Raw genomic sequence first — 18614 nt, 5'->3', positions numbered from 1 at the left:
TTATTATTGTTTCACTTTCACAGCACATTAAACATCACTGTCTTACTTCATCTGGACAAACTGTGCATCAATTGAAAGTTTAAAGACTCTAGCTTCGATATTTGACCAATATTTTGATAAAACATTGTTGCAGTGACAGATATTTAGTGATTTATGTCAGGAGTGCAAAATAATAAATCCGTATTATGCCACATTTTGAATAGAAATTCACCACTCACTCATATTCAGTCACGTCAAGAGCGGTTTATTTGTGTTCACATAGACTCACTGAACAGCGTCAATAAGGATTTTTAGACCAAAGATGCATATCTGCGGAGATATATGGATATATTTACTGATGTTTACTTCATATTTCTTCAGACAGAACCCAGGTAGCAAACAGACGTTGGGCCAACGTCAATATGGGTTGGTTACGTTGGCCCAACCTATCGGACAGAAATACACCGTTGGGCCAACGTTGATATGGTCAGCGGCAAGGGCCCCCACTTCTCTCAAATATATGAAGCATTTCATGTTTATTCTTCCCAGTAAACATGGGGAAAAGAGTGTCTAGCTCCTTTTTATGACGTTGTTTCCAAGCAATAAAATGCATCAAATGTGAAATCAGAACAATGTATTTATTAAAGATTACAAAGAAATGACAGGACATCGTATTACAAGAGACGGTTACATAAAATAAAAACAGTAAAAATCGCTCTTCATCTCGGTGAGGGACAGATGTTGCGCTAGTGCGCTTGGCCTCGCGCAGCAGAGAGCGCTCCGGCCGCGCGCGCACTAGAAGAGCTGATGCGCGAGCTCATTCAAGAGAACAGTGAGCGCGTGATTTAGAATTATCGTTATTTTCCGTTATCTTTTAACCGTTGGCCTTCTTCTAGACTTCACTGCAGCCGTTAACTCAGCCAGTCCAAGGTAATCTGCTCGATTCAATACATTGTTTTAATATATAATCAGTCTATTATCTAGTGAGGCATTGTGATGGCTTCACGTTAGCAATCTGATGTAAATGTAGCCTTATAATTTAGCCAGCCGTCAGCCTGCTAGATTCTAACATTGTAGCTTTCGTAATCTAGATGAAACAGACGCGAAATCAGCTGTATACTATAGTAACTGTAATTAACGTAAATTTTTGTTTGGCAGCATACTATGTCTGCAAACAACATTTATTCAGACAGAACACTTAAACGTCAGGCAAAGCGGAGGGCTTACAATATTCTTAGTGAGGTTTACGTCAATACTGAATCTGACGCAGCTGACGTAAACATATGCCTGGAAAAAAACGCCCCTGCTGATGATGTGTGGTCAGATGCTGCATCTGATTGGCCTGTGTCCTATGAATCAGATGAGTTAGAGACTGCGTTTAATGTTGACGATCACGTGATTGATGGATTTTGGTCAAATGCTCTGACAGACACTGACTCAAGTGATGATGAATTTGTTGAGGCTGCAGAGTGTCTTGGGGAGGAGCTCAGAGACTGGGCAATAGACAGCCAAATACCACAATGCCATCTAAATGGGCTGTTGGGCATCCTGAGAAAACATCATCCATATCTCCCAAAGGATGCCCGCACTCTTTTAGGCAATCCAACTAATTATGAGGTCCAGCAGATGGCTGGTGGCACCATGCATTATTTTGGAGTTGAGAAAGGCATTAGGCATGTGTTAAACCAGACTGACCCTCTCCCAAAGGCCATTCATTTACAAGTGAATATTGATGGACTACCTTTGTTCAAAAGCAGCAATACGCAGTTCTGGCCCATTCTAGGATTGGTAGAGGAAGACAAAACAAAGCAACCATTCGTCATCGCTTTATATCTTGGATCTAAAAAACCAGAGAATGTCAATCTGTTCCTAGAATCATTTGTGAATGAATATGGAAAGCTTAAATTAGAGGGTGTGGATGTACTTGGCAAATGTGTAGACATTAAAATTTCAAATTTTGTTTGCGATGCAAGTGCGAGGGCTTTCGTAAAAAAACATTAAAGGCCACAATGCATACCACGGCTGTGAAAAATGCACACAGGAGGGAACATGGGCAGAAAATCGCATGACTTTTCCTGAAGTCGATTCACCTTTACGGACAGATATGTCTTTTATTAATAAAGACGATGAGTTTCACCATAAAGGGACCAGTGTGTTGACAAGGGTTGGAATTGGTATGGTCTCCCAATTTCCATTAGATGTTATGCACCTGGTTTTTCTTGGGGTTGTGAGAAAGTTGATAGGGTTTTGGATGAGGGGACCACTTCCATCTCGTTTAGGTGCTCATCAGATAGGCCAAATTTCTGCAGTGCTTATGTCCTTTGCCATGAGACTCCCCAGAGAGTTTGCACGGAAAGGGAGATCCCTTGTTGAGGTAGATAGGTGGAAAGCAACAGAGTTCAGAACTTTTCTCCTGTACACTGGTCCAGTAGCACTGAAAGACCATCTGCCGAATGTTCTATACCACAATTTTATGCTTCTGCATGTAGCCATTCGAATATTATGCTGCCCCTCACTGTTTCTCCAGTACTGTGATTTTGCTGAAAAGTTACTGATCACCTTTGTCGAGCATTTTCAGTCTGTTTATGGTAATTACGTTGTGTATAACATACACGGGCTGATACATCTTGCCAATGATGCAAGGCAGTTTGGTGTGCTGCATAATTTCGCAGCTTTCCCATTTGAGAACTTCCTCTACACATTAAAAAAAATGATAAGGACCCCTACCCAGCCCCTTCAACAGATCATCAGGAGATGGTCAGAAAAAGCAAGTGTCAGAACTAAAATAAGGGTGTGCAAGGATGGTTTTTACCAGGAACATAAGAATGGGCCTTTTCCATACAATGTGACATCTCAGCAGTTTACACAGTATAAGAAATATGTAAATGGTGGAACTTTAATTAGTTTATCAGAGGGAGACAACTATATTCTGTTCAAGGGAGATATTTATATAGTGAAAAACATTTTAAAAGACAAGGAAGCATCGCATCTAGTCTGTCTTAAATTCCAAAACAAGTCATCTTTTTTCACCTATCCCATTGATTCATCAATTCTTGATATATCCTTTGTGAAACAACCTGGGCAGTCATTGACTATTGTCCCTACACAGACTGTTTCAAAAGTCCTTCTTTTACAGTATAAGGATGGGTTTGTGGCATATCCTTTACTGCATACTGCTTGATTTCCCCAATTCCCCCCCCCCCCCCCCTTCTGTATCTGACAAATGTACAGAACCTACCAATCATAAAGAATAGTAACAATAAGACTAGGAAATATTTTGGTTTAGATAGATTTCCACTGGGTAAGTAATAGAGCTTCAATAAATGTATATAGTTTGTAACACTACATATATATATATATATATATATATATATATATATTTTTTTTTTTTTTTATAGATGTATTCTATAGTTGTTTTTACTGAAAAGAATGAGACAGAGGTGATACCAAGTGACTGGCTGAGCATCGACAAAAAAATTTCCTTTTGGCCCCCATATAATAGTACAAAATGTAGAAAAGCGGTTGAAAAAAATGAAACTCCTGATGAAGAATGGAACGAATATATAACTGAATGGGTGGCTGAGTATGGTAAGTCTTTAAGGAATTAATTATTAATTATTACTGAGAAATATAGAGAAATAACTATTCGAAAATTAAAAGATGCTCCTTGTGAGTTATGCCAAGCAATTCTTTTCAAATGTTCAGATAATAGGCTTAGTGATGTTGTTTGTTTCTATGTTTAGATTCCTATGAAAAAGCCAGAAGAAAGCTGGTGAAGTTTTGTAAAGGCAACAGTTTGGAGTCTACAGATGAGGACAGTGTACGGAAAAGAGTGTATGTTTCCTCTGTTCTCCTTTTATAGCCTACTGCTTCTATGCACTGCGCTTTTAAAAAATTGATTACTCTTAATGTGTCCAACAGACCATCATCAAAATATGTAAATGGATTTACATCAGGAAGACCTCCAGTGCAGGCCTCAACAAGCTGGCTCCACACAGGTACAGACGAAAACATACAGTAGTCATTGCATCATTTCCCAACATAGCTGGTCACCACAGATTCCTTAAATCCAAGACTTGGGAATATGGTCCCCTTAGAATTAATTAAATTAATTTCCTGTGAATAAGCCACAGGAGAGTGTTTTATGCAAGCTAAAAAAAACATTAATACCATATTAACCGCTCTCGTGTATTAACCTGAAGAAATTTAGCAAAATAAATGTATAAACTGCAGCTAATAGTTGGGAAATTACAGTACAAGGTTATATCTGACATTTCTGTCAAAATTGAGTTGTAGTAAACTATATTTAATTCCAAGGGGACGATATGTTGAAAGGAACTTTTGAGCATTGGTCACTTTCCTGTTGTATAAGATCGCAGGACGGAAGAACTCTGGACGGAAGTAAATGTTGTGATGTTTGGCAATGTATTATACATTGTACGGATTCTATCTCTTACTGTTCCATATGCAGAGACAATGGAAAGACCAAAAAAAAAAAAACTTCTGCAGTAATGGAGCCAAAAGACTGAAATTGCCAGCCATACCACCATTTGCACCATCAGCACCTGCTATGACAGTCCCTGAACCAAGACAAGATGGTACGTAGAATTATTCCAAACCTTTTAAAATAGGTTTTTTTTTTTTTTTTTAAAGGAGTTTTTAGTAATTTCCTTTTTAGTCTCTAACATGGATTAGAAACTGTTCAAGGAACAAAATAAAATGTATGTAACCAAAAATGAGAATAAAACCAACTTCGCCTGGCTAAGTTGTACTATTTTCAAATGATAAACCTTTTAAGCCCTGCTTTTAAAAATTAGCCTTAATATCAATGATCTGAAAAAAACACATAGACAACATATCAAATGTTGAAAATGTCAAATTTTACTATTTTATGGGAATTGTAAGCACATTTTGAATTTAATGCCAGCAATACGTCTAAAAAAAAAAAAAGATAGATTCAACAAAAGGCTGTAAAAGTTATGATAGACAACTAAAGAAGAGATGCAGACTCTCTCTTTATATGTTCAATTCTAGTTATAATGATGCATCGTATGTTTGTCTGATTCAGAAAGAGAACTCCGGCTCTACCAGATGCTGGAAGAGATAAAGGGTCAAGTCAGGCAGAATACGCTCCTCCTTCAGGCCATTATGCGAAGAGAGAATGCAGCTGAAGTTGTAAATGAGGAGTTTCAGTTTCCATTAAGGAGCATGACAGGCATAAAAGATCTGGAGGATAGGCTGTCAAACAGAGACACACAACGTTCTTTAGTAAATTCTAATGATGTTCTGTTACTTCACTTAAAAGAATACTAACATACGTAGAGAGAGATCTAGATTTACTGCTGCTTAACACATGATTTTTTTTCATAGACAAGATATCTTACCAGCTTGGGTGGAACATCTGCCAAAGACATTGTCCACAGAATCATGAGGGAAATAATAACCAATGAGTTGGCCAACAATTTTAATTGGCAAGGGAGAGGACAGAAGAGCCCATTTTCTACACTCTTGCTAGCAAAAGTTGTTATAGGTGATATGTTTTAAAAAAAACATTCAAACGTTCAAAACTTAGACATAACTTTGAAATAGCAAACCAGGAAACAACCCCTTACAGTCTCACATAATGTGTCATTGAATAAAATACAATGCAAGTCAATGAAAGAATGCCAATTAATCCATTAATCATACAGAACTCTACAAAATACACCTCAGATATGATCTATCTGCTAACCCTTTCTCTGTTTAATTTTCTTTTTTAATTTCATGCTGACAGATGCAGCCAAAAAACAAGGAGCAAAAGTGGTGGAAGCCGAGGAAAAAATAAAAACCTGGCTGAAGTATAGTGGAGACCGAAATGGAGGAAGAAAAAAAAGAGCGACAGAAAAAGGTACACAAGCCCTTTTATGTCTGATCAAATATGTTAGAAATTATTATATATATATATATATATATATTAGGGGTGTAACGATACGCGTATTCGTATTGAACCGTTCGGTACGACGCTTTCGGTTCGGTACGCGGTACGCATTATGTATACCGAACGGTTCGTTGGAGTAATTAATTATATTTGAAAAAAAAAAAAAAAGAGAGAGAAATATAATGATATGCGTTCAACAAGGTAGCCCAATAACCCAAACAACGTAACAGGCAACGCCCCTGACACTCCCGAAGAAGAAAAAAACACCATCTTATATGTTTATGTTAGGCTACTCAGCAGGCGCTCGCTCACTCAGTACGCGCTGAAGGCTCGTTGCAAAATAGCCAATGCGTTTAACAGACTAGAAATGAGAAGATCCTCCAATAACCAACAGGTCTGGTGTTTGGGTGCACTTTGGATTCCCTTTAAGCTATAATGGTGATGGCAAGAGAGTGGTGGATAAAAAAACAACGGTATGTCGCATCTGCAACATGACAGGGTACACCAGCGGGAATAAAAAAAAAAAAAAATACGTCAGTACTATCTGGGAAAAGACGAAAAAAAGGAGAAACATGCACGCAGCAAACTATCCCTGCAGCATTTAGAAACTATAGCTTACAGGGAATCCAACCCAAACACCAGACCTGTTGGTTATTTTAGGATCTTATATTTCTGGTCTGTTAGACATTTTGCAACGAGCCTTCAGCGCGTGCTGAGTGAGCGAGCGCCTTAGGGGCCGTTCACATATCGTGCCTAAAAACGCATGGAAAACGCTAAGCGCGTCTTTCTCCTCCTTTCCAAAGCGCTTGGGCAGAAGCGCTCATGAGGCGTCTGTCTTTGCTAAGCAACAATGACGTGCTCTCTCCATGAGACGCGGAAATTTCAGCGAAGGATAAATGGATTTGCAGCTCTAAAAATCGCTTGCAGTAGCGCTGCTACTAAATTTATTTCAAAATTGCAATCCATATACAACTATGATCAGCTGATCCTTCATCTTGGCTGAGCTCTCAACGTTGTTACGGGAAAGGATGAAGCTGATTGGTTAGTTCTTGTCACATGACCCGCGGTGCGCTTGCGGCATTCTGAAAAGTTGAGATGTTTTTACATTTTGCTGTATCTAAAACGTATCGAACCGAACCGAACCGTGACATCAGTGTATCGTATCGAACCGAACCGTGAATTTTGTGAACCGTTACACCCCTAATATATATATATATATATATATATATATATATATATATATATATATATATATATATATATTAATATATAAGTAAATTTACATTTTGATAATTACTATATTTTTTTCTTTAACACAGAAAAGCAGAAGCCTCAAGCAGATTCCAGCAGCTGTGAAAGTGAATGTAAGTGTCTTCCAATGATTGTTTTTTCTTCCCCGTCTAACCCCACCACTAAACAGAGGTGTATTTCATCTTTACTAGGCGTACACTGCATTAAGATGTATATAAAATTTGCTACCCCAACATGATGAAATTTTTTTTTTCTGTTTTGGGTTGTGTAGTTAAAATAGAACGACAAATCTTAAATGTTCTAAAAAGTTGTTTGTATGTTGTTTTTTTACAGGAGTATGCTGCTACTTCTCCTCCGCTCCGTCTAAATCATCAGAGCCACACACAATCTCTAATTTGCTTCAAAAAACTCTGCAGAATCCGGAAGAGAGTCTGCACATTTTCTCATTAAACTGCAATAAGTTAATTTTGTTACCAATAAATTCATTTTTATAACCAATTCAGTTTGTCTGTTGTGCCGTCTCTAAATGCAATTCAACAGTGAATAGGCCATGTCACAATCTTAAAATTTGAGTGTAAGGTAGGTAAAGCCTATTTATTTATAAGTTTGCAGATTTACTATTAATGAAGTTGGCAGATGGTTAAAATAGGCTATATTTTTAAATTTGTTAGGTCTGCTGGCTGTCCAATGACATGGTTGGCCCAACGTTGGCCCAATGTTGTTTTAGTGGTTTTTAAGTTGGCAGAAGGTCTGCTGGCCGTCCAATAATATGGTTGGCCCAACGTTGGCCCAACGGACAAAATTACGTTGGGCCAACGTCAGCACCCAACGTTGGCCCAACACAACAACAGTCGTTGGGCCAACGTTGGGCCAACGTCTGTTTGCTACCTGGGAATCGTCATTTCTATTCATTTTCCACGGATTTACGCGATCAGATGATAAACAGCCTCTCCCAGCGATCTGTGTATGTGTTTGCTATGTTGTCAGCTCGTGCTGTGTGTGACTCAGACTCCGATTGGGCCTTCCCAAATGTCAATCTGAGAGTGTAATATCTGGACACCGCCCCATCGTGTCACATGCTTCCTGCACACTTCCTGGTAGTTATCTGGCCAAAACAACACTGAAACACCTCTGTACACACAAAATATCCGAACAATAAACCCGCGATTACGATAGTAAAGCTTGGTATGAGAATTTCTTGAGATCTGGGGCGTTTTTATAAAAAAAATCGAAAATGTACATCGGAAATGCTAACTTGTGCAGCGATGAAAAAGGCTACAAATAACATATTTTTACAACAGTAAACGACCAAATTCCACCCCTGATCGCTAAAGGAAGTTATTATAAACACTCGATCGGGGTTTAAAGTGAGTTTTGAGTAAAAGTGTACTAATAATTTCATAAATTGTCAGATGTAGCTTGATGCTAACGTTAGCACCAATGCTACTAATAGCAGGTGCTTTTCTTCTTCATAATGCATTTTTGTCTCAATAATTCACGTAAGGCCGTAAGAAAATGTTTTGTTGTATTTTTATAGTAAGACTTTTGATAAATAAGGGCTAAATGCAAAGAGAGACTGGAGTGAGATCGCTCCTTTGTTGCTTTGTAAAGCCTGAAAAACCACAATCAAGGCTAATAAAGGTGGAATAAAGATAAAAGAATAATGCGGATAATGTGTCGTACCTGGCGGAGGTGTGAAAGACTCGTTTGGTGAGAACAATACAACGAATCGGGGAGTTTTGCAAAGCCAACACACATACAAAATACACAGAAGAGTTTACATGTGAGATCTTACAGAGATGACAAGGGCCATAAATCAATCAGATTAGCCTTCTCTAAAAAACACACATGACATGGCCTTAGAAAATATTTCATAAAATTCGCAGTTTTACAGATTAGATTATGAAATTTCTAATGAAGTTTTGAAAGACTTGTGGCTTTAGCTACACTCTATTTCTAAACTCATATCTTGCATCAACACATTTTTAAATACATTTAAAAAATATGTTTTTAATATTTTTATTTTTGTTTTTATGTTTGAGCTTATATATCTCTATTATCATAACAGTCTGAGTGATTCTGACTCCTGAACAGTAAACTTTGAAGTGTCAGCTTTGTGAACATATGTTGAATATGTATCTAGTCAGAAAGAATCATGAGCAGAAACCTTTTTATTTTGGGTATGTCATTTCTGTCTCCATGCCAAAAAAGGAGGTGCCTAGAAAGGGGTTTTAAACTTGTTAGTTAGAAGAAAATATGTCGATTTTTTTCCCCAGTTGGCTGTGCATGATTTGTCCTTGAATGAAGATAATGTTAATGCAATTTGTCCATGAAAAGACAATAAAAACAATGCTGCTACTACTCTACTATTTGCTGTTGCTTTGTTACTGTATCTCCTACTGATTTTACTTTTCTAAGCCAACTTAGAATGTTTAAAAAACTCAGTTTTGAAAAACAAAATCCCATTTTTGTTTATAGTGTAAATACTTACTTAAAATGCCTACATACTGTGTGCATGTTGATAAACTGCTGTACACTCCCCTGCACACTGAACATGAAAAACACACAAGAACATAGTGTTCTTGTTCTTCTTCAATGTCTCTGTGTTCCTTGGTCTCTTCTTGGGTTCGGGTGGAGCATCTGGTAGCTGCTCCGTGGAGGAGGGGGTAATGTCACGCTGTCTGGTCTCTGTTTCCCTGGGTGTCCACTAGTGGTCTCACTTCCCCTTAGGCACCTCACCATAGGCCCTACAATTCCCACAAAGCCTTGTCCCTTCATCACAATAATTGCACTCCTGTTAATTGCACCAGGTGCCTTCACTTATTAGTCATTAGCCTCCCTATATTAACCAGTCTTTTCCTGTTGTCTGCATGGGGTCCTTTCTTTCCGTCACCCAGTTTTCCAAAGAAACAATGTATTGCTCTAAAGTAACTATACGAATGCAAATTTACAGTAATTGTCATGATTCTCCCCGCATGTCCTTGATTTTTCTCTAGTCTTGAGGCAGGATCATGACAGGCCCGTGTTTTGTGTGCAGGCACATGGCCTTGTCTTTGGGTCATGTGCTTGTGTTGTCTCGTTTCCTTGCCCCACCCACTTTTTATCCTTGTTCTGTCATTATTGCTTTACCTGTGTCACCTGTTATGTTCTCATTAGTCTCCCTATTTCAATCCCCTTGTGTTTGCTGTCTAGTGCGGTTCATTGTTACACTTTGAAAGAACGTTGTGAGACCTGTGGATTGGTTTTCTGTAGTGTGAGTTCCTGAGTGAAGAGTCTTTTGTTTATTGTTTGTTTCTAGTCTAAGTCTTGTAAAGTTATTTTTCTAATCCCTAGTAATTGTTTTCCCCCTCGTGGGTTTTGTTTTCCCCTTTTGTCAATTAATAAACCCTGTGTGTGGTGCATTCTGTCTGCACCTGAGTTCATCCCCGCACCCCCACGTGACAGAATGAACCGCCCAAGAAAGAACTCAGCAGACAGGCTGTCCTCCGAACTTCAGTCCCATAAGCAATGCTGGTTGTCATCCCCCACTGACAAGAGGAGGGTCACCGTTCCATTCTCGTCCCAGGGTGAGTGGATCCTGAGGAACTATGCCCGACTATGGGAGAGTTTCTCCCGGGAGGAGCCATTGCAACACTGGGGGATCAGGCTCTTCCCTCCCCGAATCCCGAGGCACCTTCCACACCAATCAGTCTCTGCAAGAAACGAGGGAGAAGGTTCTCGTGGGAGTCTGCCTCGGAATCCTCAGCACTGGAGTCCACCCTGCCTGAGACTGTCCTTCCACTACCAGTCACGGCTCTTGCTGAACTTCCCCAACCAGTCAGAGATCCGGCTATTGCATCTGCACTGCGGCCAAGGAGAAAGAGGAGGAAGAAGGGTTCTTCTTGTCCTCCGTCCCTGTCTCCCGAGTCCGTGATGCCTCTCCAACCCGCTGCTGTCACTGAGAGCGCTGTTCCTGAGCATTCTGCTTTAAGCGCGACTCCAGGGGTTGCTGCAGAGGAGGCTGTTCCGAAGACTGCAGATGGAAAGCATTGTTCCTGAGATTACCTCAGTAAAGGAGGTTTCTGAACCAGCAACAGAGAGAACTGTGTCTGAGTCTGCAGTCGTGAGCGCTGAGGAGAGAGCCGTGGCCGACTCTGCTGCTGAAGCTCGTCAAGAGATGCCTGTTGTCATTGCTGCCAAGACCCTGTCAGAATATTTGTCACGCCTAGTCAAGATCCTAGAAGTCCCTGTCAGACCTGTCTTGTCCCCAGACCCCGTTCCTAGAGCTGCAGTGAGCGCTGATCCCGAGCCCGCTGCAGTGAGCGCTGATCCCGAGCCAGCTACAGTGAGCGCTGATCCCGAACCAGCTGTAGTAAGCTCCTTTCAAGAGCCAGCTGCTGAATCAGAGATGAGTGTGGATTCGCATGGAAGCTCTGATACCGGGTCTGTTGCTGTAAGCCCCGGACCATTTCCCACTTCACAGTTGCCTGCTGTACCCCCAGTCACAGTATAACCCCGGACTGTTTCTCCCAAGATCACTTCCCACTCTACGCCACCCAGACCTGCCCGGACCCCTCGTCATTAGCCATCGTCCCGTCAACCTAAAACCTCTGCTCCACCTATCTACCCTGGACTTCCCCCCATGAACTTTGTTGTTCCGCCTCCTCCCCTTCATTGTTTTTTTTTCTGATTTGTCACCCTAACCCTGTCGTGGTGTATTCGTGTTTACCTTTATTGTTATTTATCATGTTTTGTTGGTTTGTGTCTGTATCTCAGTCAGTCATGTCAGTCATGTCCCGCATTTGATGTCCCCTTGAGGTGCGTCTTGAAATAATTGTCACAAAGTAATTGTCACAAATGTAACTGCCTGTTTATTTAATTAAATGAATGAAAGAATTGTTCTGTGGAAAAAAAATGTCTATATTAAAAATAAAATGTATACTGCCTGTCATGAAAATGAATAGTTACTTGAGATAATTATCAAATTATTCAGTCATTATTTTTCTCTTGTTATCTTATTCTCTTATGGTGGTGATGACATTTATTAGTAGTGGTTATACAGTAAAAACTGTTCTACAGTATATTGTATAATAATGATTATGAATAGATTTACTGTAATAGCATTCATATTTCTGTTAATACACTGAACAAAATTATAAATGCAACATTTTAGTTTTTGCCCAAAGATCTAATACTTTTTCTATGTGCACAAAAGGCCTATTTTTCTCAAATATTGTTCTCAAATCGGTCTAAATCTGTGTTAGTGAGCACTTCTCCTTTGCTGAGATAATCCATCCACCTCACAAGTGTGGCATATCAAGATGCTGATTAAACAGCATGACTATTGCACAGGTGTGCCTTAGGCTGGCCACAATAACATTAAATGCAGAGCACCAATTCCGAGTATGGGCTACAATACTTGGCAAATGTCACGAGTTTCACTAAAAGGCCACTCTAAAATGTGCAGTTATAATGAGTCTAATGAGTCTACTCCAACTAACTACTGTTATAAGCAAGAGCCCCATTAGACTGGTCGTGGGGGAGGTGTTGCAACAATATATAGTGATATTTTCAATGTTACCCTGAAAACAGGATACAGGTTTAAATAATTTCGAAATACTTCTGCTTAATGTTACACTGTGTAACTCTGTCTTCTGTGTGTAGACCACCAGGGCTGTATACAGAATTCTTAAAAGAATTTGCAGATTTCTTCTCAAACATATTAGTTACTGTTGATAAAGCACTAATTTGTCGGAGATTTTAATATTCACGTTGATAATACAAATGATGCATTAGGACTTGTGTTTATTGACCTAATAAACTCTTTTGGAGTCAAGCAAAATGTCTAATTTTAATCATACACTAGATTAAATTATATCGCATGGAATCGATATAGTTATCGTACGTCAAAGTGATGTTACTGACCATTTCCTTGTATCGTACATTAATGATATTAACTATATCGTTCCGCGTTATCATCTGGGCAGAACTATTGCACCAGTCACCAAAGACAGATTCGCAAATAACCTGCCTGATTTATCTCAACTGCTCTGTGTACCAATAAATACACATGAAGATGAAATGACTGGCGACATGGGGATTATTTTCTCTAATACATTAGAAGCTGTTTCCCCCATCAAATTAAAAAATGTTAGAGAAAAACTTACTGTGCCATGGTATAACAGTAATACCCACTCTCTCAAGAAAGAAACTCGTAGTCTTGAGCGCAAATGGAGAAAAACTAACTTGGAAGTTTTTAGAATTGCATTGAAAAACAGTACGTCCAGCTATAGACAGGCTCTAAAAACTGCCAGGAAAGAGCATATCCACAAACTCATAAAAAATAACCAAAACAATCCAAGGTTTTTATTTAGCACAGTGGCTAAATTAACACATAACCATAACACCACCTGATTCTAATGTTCCATCAACGTTTAATAGTAATGACTTTATAAATTTCTTCAATGATAAACTAGATAACATCAGAAATACAATAACAAATGTAGATTCTACAGCATTTAATACTTCAGTTTAATCTATCACACCCAAAGATAAACTGCAGTGCTTTACAAATATAGGACAGGAAGAGCTAAATAAACTTATCACTGTATCGAAAGCAAAAACATGTCTATTAGATCCTCTACCCACTAAAGTTCTGACAGAGCTGTTACCTGTAGCTTAAGAACTGCTTCTCAATATTACTAACATTATCTTTAGGTCACGTCCCAAAACCATTCAGTTGCTGTTATTAAGCCTCTTATTAAGAAACCAAAACTAGATCATAGTGAACTGGCAAATTACAGACCCATTTCAAATCTTCCATTTTACGGTATTTACGGTAAACCATTACAAAGCAACTTTACAGAAAATTAAGTTTCTACAATATTTAGTAGTAGCTTATAAGTGTTGACTGTCAGTTTATGTGCATATGACAGAAATGTAAGGACTCATTTACAAGAGGCTTGAAAATGCAGGAACACCACCTAGAAGTGCATTACAATAGTCCAGTCTAGAGGTCATGAATGCATGAACTAGCTTTTCTGCATCAGAAACAGGTATTATATTTCGTAGCTTGGCAGTGTTTCTAAGATGGAAGAATGCTGTTTTTTAACAGTTTTCAAAAGACAAGTTGCTGTCTAATATAACATCAATTTTTACTGCAGAGGAAGTAACAGTATATCCGTCTAGTTGCAAACTGTAATCTACGAGGTTCTGTGGTTTTTTGGTCCAAATTACATAATGTGCCTTTAACAAAGCTTTACTGGGAAAGTGAACGTTATATTAAAATACTATGTGTATAGGACGATGAAGAAAAGTGTATGCATGTGTTTTAACATACTTAACAATTTAACATACTGAGCACACACAGACAGGCTTTGTGCAAACCAGTCCTTCCTAGAAAACGTTCAAAAAGCAGTTTAGAACTGTGTTAAATCTACTACAACCATGCGAAGTAACTTATATTTTGGGGTCCAGCAGTGTTTGAAATGGCTGATCTGTCGTACTAGACTGGTGAATGTCATGCTACGAGAATTTTTCAGATCTGATAGGTTCCTTTGCGTCCACTCCACCCTATGCGTCGTGCATAGTCTCTCCTCATTGGCTGATTACTCTGGAGCCCATCCTCGTTCGATTACTGCAAGCAATGGCCGCTCGTGATGTCATATGAGCTCTTGAGTACACGCCCCAACAGATCATGCGCAAAGCATTACGGTACATGAAGTTTAAAACGAAGCCTTCTGACTGAAACAAATATACAAAAAACTACAATATGATGTATACCTTCGATATTAGGGGCCGTCTCGACTTTTCATACGGCAGGTGAAATAAAAACAGAATTGTGAGTGACAGTAGTCTGAGCAAGGACAGATTCGTGATGGTAAGTCAAAATAAACCTCTTTTTAGTTAATCTCAAATACTATGTAACGTTAAATGATGTTTGATGCTGCTGTCATAACGAAGCTAGCAAAGTTTATGCGATCATGTTTACATTGCTAGTGTGTGAATGTTATTTCCTAAAACTGGATATAATATTTCTTCCGCTGTCACATAATAGCAAACATGCTAAATCAGGCTTTTACTACAGATTAAACCAAATGCATTATCAAAGCGCGCAGATTTTTATGCATGCAGGGTGTATTTTCAGTTTAGGACAATATATTATTTCCATATTTTTTAAGTCATAAGTAATCCCTATGCCATATGTTTGCCTGTTTCTGATTTATGTCTCAGTCCCAATATATTTGTGTGCTCTGTCACTTCAGGGCGACAGCAGGTGTAGTAACGGTGTCCAGCAGAAAGGCATGATGTCAGATGCTCAGCTCTTTGACTTGGAGTTTGAGAAGTTGGTGTCTGAACTTACAGAGCAGGACTTCACTGATCCAGTTCTCTCTGATGCCCTCAACAGACTCCGAGAGGTAGAGTAAACCTCTCCCAGCCTGATTGGAGTGAGGAAATCTGAAGTTTAAAATCTAGAACAGATCTGAAACCATTCTGAAACAACACCCTATTCAATAAATTGTATTATTTGCCTGTTTGGCTTTTCTTTTTGCTTTTGAAATAAGAATAAATTTTTTTTTAGGTGCTTCGGTACAATGCTCCTGGAGGCAAGAGAAACCGAGGCTTGTCTGTGATTGGTTCGCTGCGGGAGCTGGTCTCTCCTTCTGAACTGCCCCCTGATGAAGTTCACAGAGCCCTTTTGGTTGGATGGTGCATTGAACTGGTGTGTAAAATGTATACTTTTAATATACCTTATGACAACGGTTACTGACAATGCAAGTCAGCTTGCTCGCTGGTGTACAAGATGATTTCAGACTAAATGATTTCAAATGTAGTTTATCAAAGCTTACCATTGCACAAATATCTTGGATGAATTCCATCTGCATTTAGTATACATTTACACTAACCGTAGCTAGAGATTGAAAGAGGAAATAAACCAAACTTTTCAGTCTTAATTTTTCAGACAACGAAACATACTTCCATTGAAAATGTTATGTAATCAGTATTAAAAAACCAAACCCACACACTTTAATTGTACAGCTTAATTGTACAAAACATTTGGTTTTCTCCCCAGCTTCAGGCTTTTTTCTTGGTGTCTGATGACATTATGGATGCATCCTTGACAAGAAGGGGTCTACCCTGTTGGTATAAGAAGGTAACTGATTGATTGATTTATGATTGGTTTGAGATATATGCTGATGATACTTTCAAATTGCATTACAAGCAGTGAATATTGATAAATTAGTTTATGTTATAGTAATATTTCCATTAAATTTAGTTTTATTATTTGAGGTGGAATCTTAAAAAAAACTTGCATATTCTGTGTAGTGATCACAGATGAAATAAATATAGTGATTTTCTATTATAGTGATTTTCTATTATGTAACATTTTGTCCTCTTGATATTAAACTTAATCAATATATTATTAATCATCTTCATCATAATATTAGTAGAACTCAATTCCACATTTTTATTCCAATACTTTATTTACACAAAAGAATATTTATAATTATTATAATACTTTTACTGTTAAGAACAATCATAATAATCACTTTCTAGGAATATAAGTATATTATATTCATATGTATTTATATGAATAATAATATATAAATATATGTGGATTACAATATATATTTTACGTATATAAATGTGTGTATATGCGTGTGTTCTTTTATACCAGTATATATCAGTTGTGTGGATTATTTAATATCTTTGCTAATCTACCTTATGTTTATGTATTTGTCAGGAAGGGATTGGTCTGGATGCCGTTAATGATGCTTTTCTCCTGGAGGGGGCGATCTACCGCCTTCTTCGCAGACATTGCAGAGGACAGTGCTACTATGTCCATCTTCTTGAGCTTTTTACTGAGGTAACACACCTACAATTTTCATTAGTCTGTTACAGCAATGTGATGTGTTTGAATTTATTATTGCTCACTGGCAGCTTGTTCATACAAATGTAAGAAGACTATTATGCAGTTTCTATCACGATGAACTACATATAGTTTAATTGATACTGACATACTGTATGTGGGCCGTCTAACACCCGATTTTTTTCCCAAGACCTCTTTCCAGACAGAGCTGGGTCAAGCTCTAGATCTGATGACCGCACCTCCACACAAAATTGACCTTGATCGCTTCACCATGGAGAGGTGAGAGGGTGTCTATAAGGGTCAGACTCAGACATATTAAATATCATGAAACCTGACAAAACTAAATATAATTTACCACTTCACTATCATTGACTGATTTACAGTGTATTTGCTTCAGGTACAAAGCCATTGTGAAATACAAGACAGCATTCTACTCCTTTTATCTCCCTGTGGCTGCAGCCATGTACATGGTGAGTTTTGCATACAGTACATGTCTTTTTTTATTTTACGAAATCGAAAGAACTATTTGTGTAATCATTTTTCATTGATTACAGGCTGGGATTGAAAACGAGACCGAACACAACAATGCAAAAACAATTTTACTTGAGATGGGAGAGTTCTTTCAGATACAGGTATTAGGATAATAAAGCAACACTTCTGAAGCCTGAAAGCTATCCGATCTTCTCTGGTTGTAATATCCCAAAGCATTCAGAACATGTTTGTCATTGACAGGATGACTACTTGGATTGTTATGGGGACCCCGCAGTGACTGGAAAAATTGGCACGGATATCCAGGACAACAAATGCAGCTGGCTGGTGGTGAGCGCACTGGGCATCATGACACCTGAACAGAGGGCAGAACTAGAGGTGAGACAATGTGGGACAGTTTCTAAAAGGAAATTATTCCAGAAAGCAACAGTCAGGTGTGGTCAAGTTAACAGGTTTTCCCTTTTTCTTTCAGGCATGTTACGGGCAAAGTGATGCTGAAAGTGTTGATCGGGTCAAGGCTTTGTATGATACTCTGGAAATGCCTATCCATTACCATCAACATGAGGAGGAGAGCTATCGCCGTCTTAAAAAACTCATCCAGCTTCATGCCAAGAATCTGCCTCACTCTGTGTTTCTTAATTTTGCTAAAAAAATATATAAGAGAAACAAATAAGGTGTGGTTCTGAGAAATGAAAGGACTTCACAATTAGTATTTTTAGGCACGCAGACTTGGGACAACTAAAAATGCAGTGAGGGGTTTTAGAGGTTGATATGGAAATGTTAGGTTTTATCTGCACTTTAAATATACTGTCAAGAGTTTAGTTATTTGTCATAATACAATACAAGAAATACAACAGGCTGATTCAGAGGTCTACTACAAATAGCACACATAAACAACACCTGCCAATGTTTCACTTGGGGGATATATGTGTGTGTGTGTGTGTGTGTGTGTGTATAAACCATATATTTTCATAAGATTTTTGGATTGTATTTTCAACGTCTTTGGATAAATGAGAAATTAAAAAAAGAAAAGCTGTATAGATTAAAATAAACATTTACAAAAGAGAATGTATATTCTGAGAATGAGAACCATCAAACTACTGAATAAATGCATTTATTCCTTTAAAA

The 18614-nt window shown here is 38.4% G+C and overlaps 1 protein-coding gene and 1 long non-coding RNA gene across 2 annotated transcripts; both read left to right on the top strand.

Moving 5' to 3' along the window:
* The first annotated feature begins 469 nt into the window (after positions 1–469).
* On the top strand, positions 470–7645 carry LOC127974447 (uncharacterized). Its single transcript, XR_008157297.1, has 8 exons — positions 470–909; positions 3378–3567; positions 3723–3813; positions 3901–3977; positions 4451–4577; positions 5753–5866; positions 7216–7260; positions 7481–7645. It is a non-coding gene; the product is annotated as an uncharacterized LOC127974447 (long non-coding RNA).
* Positions 7646–14857: 7212 nt separating this feature from the next.
* On the top strand, positions 14858–18614 carry fdps (farnesyl diphosphate synthase (farnesyl pyrophosphate synthetase, dimethylallyltranstransferase, geranyltranstransferase)). Its single transcript, XM_052578789.1, has 10 exons — positions 14858–15005; positions 15391–15543; positions 15708–15848; positions 16200–16280; positions 16872–16994; positions 17188–17276; positions 17395–17467; positions 17552–17629; positions 17730–17864; positions 17959–18614. The coding sequence occupies exons 1-10, from the start codon at positions 15003–15005 to the stop codon at positions 18157–18159; spliced, it is 1077 nt and encodes a 358-aa protein (XP_052434749.1). The 5' UTR covers positions 14858–15002; the 3' UTR covers positions 18160–18614.

Source organism: Carassius gibelio, chromosome B16 (assembly GCF_023724105.1).
Source record: "Carassius gibelio isolate Cgi1373 ecotype wild population from Czech Republic chromosome B16, carGib1.2-hapl.c, whole genome shotgun sequence".
Lineage (NCBI taxonomy): Eukaryota > Metazoa > Chordata > Actinopteri > Cypriniformes > Cyprinidae > Carassius > Carassius gibelio.
The sequence above is the reverse complement of the archived record's forward strand: the minus strand, read 5'-3'. Positions and strand labels throughout refer to the sequence as shown.

Coding starts and splice junctions, on each gene's coding strand:
- fdps (XM_052578789.1), top strand. Junction 15,544..15,707: donor CCCTCAACAGACTCCGAGAG/GTAGAGTAAACC, acceptor ATTTTTTTTTAG/GTGCTTCGGTACAATGCTCC. Junction 17,865..17,958: donor AACAGAGGGCAGAACTAGAG/GTGAGACAATGT, acceptor TTTTTCTTTCAG/GCATGTTACGGGCAAAGTGA.